A 12193-nucleotide genomic window follows, 5' to 3' on the forward strand; every position below is an offset into this window, starting at 1 on the left:
ATTGTGAAGCAAAAAAATCCTGATTTTCGATTAAATTTTCCCACCCCTATTGTACACAATATGTGAAATATCTGCATAACTGAACACCGAGGAGGTCTTTTTTATTCTTCTGATCATGTTATGAATTATAATCTGCATATTGGTATTAATCGGTATGAATCCCACCATGCTCCTCTGACGTGGAGTCCCCCAAGGTTCACTTTTAGGACCACTCCCTTTTTAATTTCTTCTGTTCTCTGGAACGTGGAGTCTCTTTCCGTTGTTATGGAGACGGCTGTGAAGTTTAGGGACCATAAAAGCGAAGAGATACCGATCAGTTAGACCCCGTTTGGCTGGCCTCGAGGAAAATAAAGCAGGGATTGCCTTATACTTAAATGAAAAGAAGACGGAGGTGTTTGGACCTCGTTGCTCATGTGAGACCCTCCTGCTGAGCAGGGTCACCCTCTGACACTCAGAATTCAATCGAGTTTTTTATCGTGAAACTGAAACTGAAACTAGCGACGATAAAACCTTTTCTGTCCAGACAGCAGTTGGAGACAGCAATCCGTTCAGAACGGGAATGCTAACTTCCTCCACCGGCTATTTCTGCACGCCTTATTAAAATTGACCTGTCTGCTTTAAAGTTTGAAATGTTCTTAGTCCAACTTATTTATGTGAGTTTCACCAGCTCTAAGCTCCTTCCTGGTCCCTCAGGTCAGCTGATCAGCTGTTCCAGTCATCCCAGTTCTCCATCTGTGCACCACAGTATGGAACAACCTACATTAGCCTTTTCGCCAGGCTTAAAACTCACGTTTACTATCAGACCTCAACCCAACCTGACACTTCTTCATATTTCCTTTTTTATTTAGTTTTTGTTGTCTGAATTTTTTTATTTTACTTTAATTTATTATGATAATTTTAATTAATTTTATGGTTTCATTTAGCTTTTCTGTTCAGCTGTGGCTGGTGCTGAAGTGCTTTATAAGTAAAATGATGTGAGCTTTTGTTTTTTCTGTGTTTTGCTGCATGTTCCAGCATTTCATCGGGCACGTCAGGGCCATGCAGAGCACTAATCTTCCGGGTCCTGCGGGAATGAAGGTGACGCTGACCAGAACTCTGATCGGAGCTGAAGCGGTGGAGTTGGACCTGGTGAACCTCAGCGCCGTCACAGATTGATCCTACGGAGGAGCGTTTATGTCACATTACAGGCTGAACTTTAAAGCAAATCAACATGTTTCACAGTGAATTATTTATATTTCTGCAGCGTTTTCCTGTGACGGGAGGTTTGCAGTGACTGGCAGAAAATGCAGACATGAGCTCACTCGATGGGTCCAATCAGAGCTTTGTTGTCTAGTTTACCATCCAACCCTGAAACACACACACACACACATTATCAACATTATTATCACTGAGAAGGCCGGGGCTGTTGCATGTGATTGGACAGAAGCGTTACAAAATACTGATGTCATTTCCTGTTTCAGGTGTGTAACACACTAATCAGCCCCCTTTTCTTTAGTTTTCATCACGCCCCCCCTAAGAGGCGTCAGATTCCGCCGTTACGGGCAGAAAACGGATGTTTTCCTGTTTGGTGGGTATTATGGAGGAAATTATTCATAATTATTAAGCATATCCTCTGAAAACGAGTCTCAGTTCTGACGTTTAACCATAAAACCGACGGAATGGGAAGTGTACGTGCAGAAAGCAGCTCGCCATTTCTGCAGTTCAGACTCCATCTTCTCTCTGTCCTTTAAAGCACAAGAAGACGAGGTCTCATTCAGAGCCGCAGTCCTGGAGGTTTTAGATCTTTCCCTGCTCCAACACACCTGACTGAAATGTATGGGTTGTAATAATGAAAGTGTGGCCCAGTAAAACCACTAAAACCAGCAGAAATGATGTCCCACCGTTCCCACGCCATGTTTACCGTTACACACAGGTTGGGAGATCGTTTGTTCCTCGTGGCGCTCCTGGATACATCAGCAGAGATGTAACCTGGAGTCAGTGGGTTTCAGGTCTTTCTGAATCTGACCCCTCCTCCAGGTGATCCAGATGGGGTTGATCAGGGCCCACCTGGCGTCCAGGTAGCGCTACCTGACTGGCCACCTGGACGCCGCCTCTGCAGGGTTAGTGGCTAACTTGATGGCTCCTGTGATGCCAGCATTGCTCCGGGACTCCTCCATCAGCTGGAAGGACTTTGGTGTCTTTCTCTCATGGACCTCCTCCGTACGACCATCCCACTTGGATGCTTCCAGAATGATGATGATGTGTGGCCTTGATGTTGTCTTGGCAACGGCTGCTTGCCCACATATACTTTTTTAATTAATCAAATTAAATAATTCAGATTGGACTTTAAGTAATATGAATAATATGGCAAAGTCTGGACTCAACAGAGCTGGATTATCCTCCCCCACCACCGTTTCTTTTCACTCTGATCATTCCAGACTCCCCAGATCTTCCCCCGGGTTCTGCTCTGACAGAACAACATTCCTCACAATCTGTCATTTAGAGATATTTGTTGAATTTATTGACTTTTCTCTGACAAATATTGGACCAAAGTTGTGACCTACAACTCATCTTTTGCTGGAAAGACTAAACATATTGTGGCGTCTGTTTTTGTACCCAATCCTGGCACCCTCACCTGTCACCAGTTTATCTGCTAGTTGGAGAATCTTCCAGAAAGAGTCTGGGTTCCATAAAGCCGGATTTGTCCTTTCATGGGATTTTTGCCCAAAGGCTCCTGGTTTGATTTTAGTGTAAAAATGAAATGTTTTATCGTTCATGTTGCATTTTGGACTTCAGATGAGCTGAGTCTCCGCAGTCAGCGAACAGATGAATGCGCTTGTTACATGACTAAAACAAACACACTTGTAGCCAATAAGCGCCGTCTTCTTTCAGCTCGTTCATCAACGAGTAAAGCTTCACATCATTTTCATGCTTTTCCTCCATCATGCTGCATTTATGTAACCAGCAGGTCAGAATGAACGACATCCAGGACAATGAATGTGTCCTCATGTCAGCAGAGCTCTTATGTAACACCAGAAGTACTTGACACTTTAAAAATGTGCTTATATTTCCAGTAAAAGTTTATTAAAAACCCTCAGCATGCTGGTTTACATGCTGGTTGTTTTATTTTTTCTAATTTGTTAAAGTGTTTTCTGTGTTTTGGGTTACATAAGTCACTGCAGCGCATTGACACACATGTTCCTTCAAGCGTGCAACACACTGCACAGAGTGCTGCTTCTTCTCTCCTGCTTTCAGCAACTGCTCACACACACCATACTAAGGAGCAGGAAAACACAGGAGCCTCTTCAGTGCAGCAGACAGCCGAGGGGGCTTCACATGCCGTCGCTGTCTGCAGGATCCAGGCTGGGTGCAAGCCTCCGAGGACGTCTCCACAATCTGTGAGGATGAGTTTTAATCTAAAGAATGCTGAAATTGTGAAAAGGTTTTAGTATTTATACACATGAATAAGTTGTGTAGGACAATATTATGTAAATTTAAACAGATGCAAGGATATTTAAATCACTTATCGAGGTGAAATTTAGTTGAACTTAATGTTTTACACAAAGAAACGTGACATAAATATAGCTGTGTTCTGCTAAATTGTTCACAAGTGGAAGATGTACATCAGTAAACATCCTAAACATCTGCTAACAGATACTTTATAATGTGTAAGAAACTATTTAATGACTCGAAGCAAAGTCTTGAATGTTAATGCAAATTCTAATGTCATGATAAAATGTTATTATTTGACCTTTTAGGTGGATTTTAAACAGATTCACAGATTATAAGAGGAAAAAGTCCTACTCAGAGCAAAAGTGGTTTGTGTTTGTGCTCTTTGTATTTCTGCACTATTTTCACATTTTAAGGTCCAATCCAAGAAAAAATGGTAAAAAAAAAAAAAAAAGTCCATGTTTTTATTATTAGACTTTTTAACAAAGTCTAACAAGAAAATGAATGTAGTTTTTATATTTAGCATTTATTACCGTGTGACATGTCAGCATGGGATTTTATTGACATGTAATTTTCTGGTTCCTGTTGCAGTGCAGAAGTTTCAGGTTGTGTTCATTATCATTTTGAGAAAATGTTTTACCAGAAAGTGATGGTCGGACCCCCCAATGAGCTTCAATTCAGCTCTTCAGAAACCTACAGGTGACGTCACAGAGGCTCCACCCATCTTTTATATGCAGTCTATGGTCCCGACCATCCAACAGAGGATTCTTTGCTTTCTGACATTCACCCTGTTAAAGGCCCATGTATGTTGGATGGAGAAGACAGAAACGCAGGTCGATGGACTGTTTCGTCTTGTTACAAACATAATTTGGTCCGTTTTCAAGGAGCTTTGCGATCCATCACTTGATGCAACAAACGGAGCAGAACCACCAGAAAGGATGGGACTGAGTTGGGTTTTCCACTCAATGGGTGAAAGGAGCAAACCAGAGAAGATGAAGAACACGAAGAAGACAACACAGAAACTGGCAAATAAAAAGCAGAAAAATAAAATGGGAAAAGGTGTAAAAATGTGGAAGTGAACTCCAAACTCGACACTGTCCACTAGTGGGGGAATTGACTCAACAATCATGGCGACGTGAAGGATGCATGGAAGTGTGAGAGCGGCGACTCATCGCAATGTATTCAAATGGACATTCCCATTTGAATAGATAAGGGAGCATAGATGGGCCTTCAGACTTTCTGAACCGTTCCCAATATTCTGCTCTGTAGATGCTAAAAGACCAAAAATCTGTCTGAGAAATATTTTGTTGGATTTATGGAGTTTGTACCAAAGTGGTGACTCATGACTCATCTTTGCTTGGAAAAAGACTGAACCCTTTGATAGATGCTGCTTTTATACCCAATCCTGACACCCTCACTTGTTACCTGTTGCTCTGCTTGTTGGGGAATCTTTCAGAAAGATGTGGCAGTATATTCTGTAAACTTTTCCGTCTTTATTTGCAGATGCAACTTTTTCCTGCGTTTTAGAAGATTTCACCAAATTTTACGATCACGGTTACGATCATTACATCCTCACATTTAGAGGTCACCCAGTCCCAGTCTGAGGACAGTCTTTTCCTCATCTCAGCCTCCGTTTTCATTATTTAGATATCAGTTTACCTTAATTATCATAAAAAATGCACAAGCAAATAGTCAATATGAAAAGGAGTCAAAAACAAACGGCTCATAAAAACATCGATATGTAGACGGTTGCCATGGTAACGGCAGTTTTCCTCTCTTGCAGGTACTTTGTCTCATTCGAGGAGGTTCAGCGACGGACACGATGATCAGACTGGGAAGACTGACGCCAGGATACTTCCGGCTTCTCCAGGTTTGCATCTGTTTGTGACTTTTTAATCCCATAATCGTCGTCTGTGTTTTCCAGAACCTTCTCAGGAGGACACGTTCTCGTCAGAGCAAACTGGGTTAGATCGGGACTTTGGATTGATTTATTTTTTATGAAGATACTTTATTCACAGAGAGCTGATGGAGCTCGTTTTAGAAGAGTTGGCTTATATAACCTGCTGACTCCACCTCACCGGATGTAACGCACACACAGACCCAACACACAGATGGAAATGCTGAGTCGTTGTGCTGACTGTTGCCTTCATATGTCATCATATCTAGAAAAAACGGGAAAATCCCTGTGAGAGGTCAGACCTCCTCCAATCAGCTCATTTCCAGCCAATGTTCTGGTCCTACGTTCAGTTTATATGGATCCACGATCAGATTCCAGATCCATCGATAAAGAATCCACTGTGTCTTCGCTACAATTTCTACGTTTACATGGGAGTTTTAATTCTTGTTTAATTCCGGATAAAAGTTAAACTTTTAGTTCAGCTTTAAACTGATGAAAAACAACCATGAAAACATTCATTCATTTTCTGAACTGCTTAATCCAATTCAGGGTCGCGGGGAAGCTGGAGCCTATCCCAGCTGGCTTTGGGCGACAGGCAGGGTACACCCTGGACAGCTCGCCAGTCCATCGCAGGGCCACACAGAGAGATGAACAACCACTCACGCTCACTCCTAGGGGCAATTTAGAGTAACCAGTCAACCTAACATGCATGTCTTTGGATGGTGGGAGGAAGCCGGAATACCTGGAGAGAACCCACGCATACACAGGGAGAACATGCAAGGTTACCTTGTCCTGTCCGGATGACGCGCGTTGTTTTGCCTCCCGTGTTCGGTGGTCTATCTTTCTTCTCCTCAGTTGCTGGATGGTAGTATCCAGAATGTTGTTCCTGTTCTGGATGGTAGTATCCAGAATGTTGTTCCTGTTCTGGATGGTAGTATCCAGAATGTTATTCCTGTTCTGGATGGTAGTATTCAGAATGTTGTTCCTGTTCCGGATGGTAGTATCCAGAATGTTGTTCCTGTTCTGGATGGTAGTATCCAGAGTGTTGTTCCTGTTCTGGATGGTAGTATCCAGAATGTTGTTCCTGTTCTGGATGGTAGTATTCAGAATGTTGTTCCTGTTCTGGATGGTAGTATTCAGAATGTTGTTCCTGTTCTGGATGGTAGTATTCAGAATGTGGTTCCTGTTCTGGATGGTAGTATCCAGAATGTTGTTCCTGTTCTGGATGGTAGTATTCAGAATGTTATTCCTGTTCTGGATGGTAGTATCCAGAATGTTGTTCCTGTTCTGGATGGTAGTATTCAGAATGTTGTTCCTGTTCTGGATGGTAGTATCCAGAATGTTGTTCCTGTTCTGGATGGTAGTATCCAGAATGTTGTTCCTGTTCTGGATGGTAGTATCCAGAATGTTATTCCTGTTCTGGATGGTAGTATCCAGAATGTTGTTCCTGTTCTGGATGGTAGTATCCAGATTGTTGTTCCTGTTCTGGATGGTAGTATTCAGAATGTTATTCCTGTTCTGGATGGTAGTATCCAGAATGTTGTTCCTGTTCTGGATGGTAGTATCCAGATTGTTGTTCCTGTTCTGGATGGTAGTATTCAGAATGTTATTCCTGTTCTGGATGGTAGTATCCAGAATGTTGTTCCTGTTCTGGATGGTAGTATTCAGAATGTTATTCCTGTTCTGGATGGTAGTATCCAGAATGTTGTTCCTGTTCTGGATGGTAGTATTCAGAATGTTGTTCCTGTTCTGGATGGTAGTATCCAGAATGTTGTTCCTGTTCTGGATGGTAGTATCCAGAATGTTGTTCCTGTTCTGGATGGTAGTATCCAGAATGTTGTTCCTGTTCTGGATGGTAGTATCCAGAATGTTGTTCCTGTTCTGGATGGTAGTATCCAGAATGTTGTTCCTGTTCTGGATGGTAGTATCCAGAATGTTGTTCCTGTTCTGGATGGTAGTATCCAGAATGTTGTTCCTGTTCTGGATGGTAGTATCCAGAATGTTGTTCCTGTTCTGGATGGTAGTATTCAGAATGTTGTTCCTGTTCTGGATGGTAGTATCCAGAATGTTGTTCCTGTTCTGGATGGTAGTATCCAGAATGTTGTTCCTGTTCTGGATGGTAGTATCCAGAATGTTGTTCCTGTTCTGGATGGTAGTATCCAGAATGTTGTTCCTGTTCTGGATGGTAGTATCCAGAATGTTGTTCCTGTTCTGGATGGTAGTATCCAGAATGTTGTTCCTGTTCTGGATGGTAGTATCCAGAATGTTGTTCCTGTTCTGGATGGTAGTATTCAGAATGTTGTTCCTGTTCTGGATGGTAGTATCCAGAATGTTGTTCCTGTTCTGGATGGTAGTATTCAGAATGTTGTTCCTGTTCTGGATGGTAGTATCCAGAATGTTATTCCTGTTCTGGATGGTAGTATCCAGAATGTAGTCAGTCCTGGTATATCTTGTAAAAAGCTGAGTGTTTTAACAAACTGCATGTCTGTCCTGCAGAGGCAGATGTCCGGTGAGGTCCGGTTGCAGCCGTACACCAGCATCATGGAGCCCATCGCCATGACGATGGCCACAGTGGGGATGGGCTTGTCTCTGTACAGCGCCAGGCAGATGGCGGCCCAGCTAACGAGGGATCAGTGAGGAAATCTGAGCGGCTCCGTGGACTCTGCATGCGATGGAGTGAATGTTTGCGATCGTCAGAGAAGGTCAGAGAAGGTCAGAGAGGTGAGACGTGTCGTTTCAGGAGGAAGAATCTGCGCTTGTCGGAAGGAAAATGGAATTTGTTGCTGCATGTTGCAGAAGGTTTCATATTGGTGATATTTAGGATGTAAATATGAGCCAGTAAGTTACACATCAGGGATTTTACTGTAATGCAATAAACATCTGTCACAAAGCAAAACCTGTAACTAAAGATATTATTTATGGAACTTACGGTAAAAACAAATAAAATCACTGGAAAGTTTGCATGAAGATTTCATCACCTGTTAGAAACACTTTTCCTTCAGGTTTCGTTTGTTTGCTTTCACCACTGGAATAGTTTCAGCTAATGTTTAAAGTTTTTATTGTTTTTTTACTATTCGATGATGATTTTTCTTTCACATTATTATCAGATAAATGTGTGCAGACGAGGAATGCTGCTTCACATGACTGGTTTGGACAAACAATAATAATTCTTAAATAAATATGCTGACGTGATGAGTTTCTGTGTGCAGGCTGATGTTTTCAAAGAGCTTTTTGGTTCTCAGGCTTCAGCCATCTATGAAAGGAAACGTGTGCAGTGGGGCAGCTGCAACCGCCCGCGGGGCGCAATTCATGTGCAGAATGAATGAAACACCACAAACTAATGAGACACAGAATGTCAGACAGGCTACATAAATAAACTCCTCTATCTCGCTGTCTGAGATGGTGTTTAGGAGGAAACATACCGGATAGCGGACTCATTTGGAACAAATCCGGGCCGCTTACGGCTCAGTTACGGCACTGCAACGTGCAAAACCAGGAGCTGGTCATGCTAGGCCTACACCCAATGTGACCAAACAAAGCTGCAGAACTGGATCAGAACTGGTTTTCTAACTGGGACCAGTTGGGGACAGACCTGGTTTTCTTACTGGGACCAGTTGAAGACAGACCTGGTTTTCTTACTGGGACCAGTTGAGGCCAGACCTGGTTTTCTTACTGGGACCAGTTGAGGCCAGACCTGGTTTTCTTACTGGGACCAGTTGAGGCCAGATGTGGTTTTCTTACTGGGACCAGTTGAGGCCAGACCTGGTTTTCTAACTGGGACCAGTTGGGGCCAGACCTGGTTTTCTAACTGGGACCAGTTGAGGCCAGATGTGGTTTTCTAACTGGGACCAGTTGAGGCCAGACCTGGTTTTCTAACTGGGACCAGTTGGGGCCAGACCTGGTTTTCTAACTGGGACCACTTGGGTCCAGACCTGGTTTTCTAACTGGGACCAGTTGAGGCCAGATGTGGTTTTCTAACTGGGACCAGTTGAGGCCAGACCTGGTTTTCTAACTGGGACCAGTTGGGGCCAGACCTGGTTTTCTAACTGGGACCAGTTGGGTCCAGACCTGGTTTTCTAACTGGGACCAGTTGAGGCCAGATATGGTTTTCTTACTGGGACCAATTGAGGCCAGACGTGGTTTTCTAACTGGGACCAGTTGAAGCCAGACCTGGTTTTCTAACTGGGACCAGTTGGGGCCAGATGTGGTTTTCTTACTGGGACCAGTTGGGGCCAGACCTGGTTTTCTAACTGGGACCAGTTGAAGCCAGATGTGGTTTTCTAACTGGGACCAGTTGAAGCCAGATGTGGTTTTCTAACTGGGACCAATTGAGGCCAGACGTGGTTTTCTAACTGGGACCAGTTGAAGCCAGACCTGGTTTTCTAACTGGGACCAGTTGGGGCCAGATGTGGTTTTCTTACTGGGACCAGTTGAAGACAGACCTGGTTTTCTAACTGGGACCAGTTGGGGACAGACCTGGTTTTCTTACTGGGACCAGTTGAAGCCAGACCTGGTTTTCTAACTGGGACCAGTTGAGGCCAGACCTGGTTTTCTAACTGGGACCAGTTGAGGCCAGACCTGGTTTTCCTACTGGGACCAGTTGAGGCCAGACCTGGTTTTCCTACTGGGACCAGTTGAAGCCAGACCTGGTTTTCTAACTGGGACCAGTTGGGGCCAGACCTGGTTTTCTAACTGGGACCAGTTGAGGCCAGACCTGGTTTTCTAACTGGGACCAGTTGAGGCCAGACCTGGTTTTCTTACTGGGACCAGTTGAAGCCAGACCTGGTTTTCTAACTGGGACCAGTTGGGGACAGACCTGGTTTTCTTACTGGGACAAGTTGAAGACAGACCTAGTTTTCCTACTGGGACCAGTTGGGGCCAGACCTGGTTTTCCTACTGGGACCAGTTGAGGCCAGACCTGGTTTTCTAACTGGGACCAGTTGAGGCCAGACCTGATTTTCTAACTGGGACCAGTTGAGGCCAGACCTGGTTTTCCTACTGGGACCAGTTGAGGCCAGACCTGGTTTTCCTACTGGGACCAGTTGAAGCCAGACCTGGTTTTCTAACTGGGACCAGTTGAGGCCAGACCTGGTTTTCTAACTGGGACCAGTTGGGGCCAGACCTGGTTTTCTAACTGGGACCAGTTGAAGACAGACCTGGTTTTCCTACTGGGACCAGTTGAGGCCAGACCTGGTTTTCTAACTGGGACCAGTTGAGGCCAGACCTGGTTTTCTAACTGGGACCAGTTGGGGACAGACCTGGTTTTCTTACTGGGACCAGTTGAAGACAGACCTGGTTTTCCTACTGGGACCAGTTGAGGCCAGACCTGGTTTTCTAACTGGGACCAGTTGAGGCCAGACCTGGTTTTCTAACTGGGACCAGTTGAGGCCAGACCTGGTTTTCTTACTGGGACCAGTTGAGGCCAGACCTGGTTTTCCTACTGGGACCAGTTGAGGCCAGACCTGGTTTTGAACTGGTAGTTGAACTGGTTTCTGTACTGGTCGGTAAACGGTGAACCTTTACAGGAGGGGATGTGTCTCCTGAGGAGACAGGTGGCCACTGAAATCCTTCCTCCAGGACCACCAGACTTCCCAGCACACCTGGAGGGTGGGGCACCAGAGCACCTGGACAAGATCAAATGACACTGCTGTAGTCACCTGCAGGTCACTTTATCTCACCACCTGCCTCTTTCAGGATCAGTTCTGGGTCACCTTACAAATAAGATTTAAATACAAGGAAGTAAAAAACCTAAAATCATCCAAAACATCGAAAAACAGCCAAACAGTCTGGTCCCATCACTAACGGTAAGACACTGAGGACGACATATTTATATTTATACACAACGTCACATTGTTCCATGTTGTTTTTCATGCTGCTGAGACCCCAAATATCTATCTATCTATCTATCTATCTATCTATCTATCTATCTATCTATCTATCTATCTATCTCACCAAAGAGGAACCAAAACAGATTTATTGATAAAATAGTTATTTGTAGTAATAATGATGCGTTCACTGTCCCTCTGTCCATCTGAGACGAGGTGGTGTTTATGTTTCCTCCTGGTGTAATTTCCATCTTCCTGTGTTTTTTTTTATTTACATGTCACATTTAAAAACAGCCCCTGGTGACTAAAGTTAGTCACAGAACAAAACACAAACATGAGATGATGACAAACGGTAAAAACTAGAAAAATAAAAACAACAATAAAAACCTACTGATGAAATGACAATGAAATGAAATAAAAGGTCAAACAGAATAAAAAGCCCAGATGTATCCTGCTGCCATCACTGTCTGCATTGCTTTTATAATAATTCACTTTTCATCTTTAATGTTTAAAAGTTTTCCACCAAGAGGAAACATGTCTCAGATGGACAGAGAGACCGTGAACGCATCTTCTGGTGATGTTTACACTAAATAAACTCTGTGAATCAGTTGCTGGAGCAGAGACTTGTTTTAGTGTTTTTTTGTGGCCAGAAGAAGTGACTAAAATGTTGTTTTCGTGGAGCTTGTGTAAAGCTGTTGGTGGGTTTGCGTGGGGTGAGGTTCCTCCCCTCCAGAGGAAGACTGCGGAAGGAGGAAGATCTGTCTGATGGCTTCAGCTGTTCGGGGTCACGTGCTCTGAGGAAGCTCCACCAACCGGCCACAGACAGAACACCTCGCGAGTCAGAGGCTCGTGCTGCTCCTGACGTGCACCTGCCGCTGAGGAAGAGGAGCGTGGCAGCGCGCGGCGGACACCTTCATGCGTCATTTTTAACATGCTGGCAAAGTTTGTGCGTAAAAGTCCGCGCCTGCCCGTGGCGCACCACGCGTCTTCCTCCCCGTCCTATCCTCATCATTGTCCTCATCCTCATCTTCATCAGGTCTAG

At 44.2% G+C, this 12193-nt stretch overlaps 1 protein-coding gene across 1 annotated transcript in view; it reads left to right on the forward strand.

The window, feature by feature from the left end:
- The window catches only part of cfap69 (cilia and flagella associated protein 69), a gene marked incomplete at both ends in the record, with an annotated part of 56841 nt that extends 55686 nt beyond the window's left edge, over window positions 1-1155 (forward strand). Inside the window, one exon of the mRNA XM_079259255.1 lies at window positions 1015-1155. Coding sequence (XP_079115381.1) covers window positions 1015-1155 — 141 coding nt within the window. The remainder of the gene's footprint in view (window positions 1-1014) is intronic.
- Between the last annotated feature and the right edge of the window lie 11038 nt (window positions 1156-12193).

The sequence above is a fragment of the Telmatherina bonti genome (genome assembly GCF_933228915.1).
Source record: "Telmatherina bonti genome assembly, chromosome: 19".
Lineage (NCBI taxonomy): Eukaryota > Metazoa > Chordata > Actinopteri > Atheriniformes > Telmatherinidae > Telmatherina > Telmatherina bonti.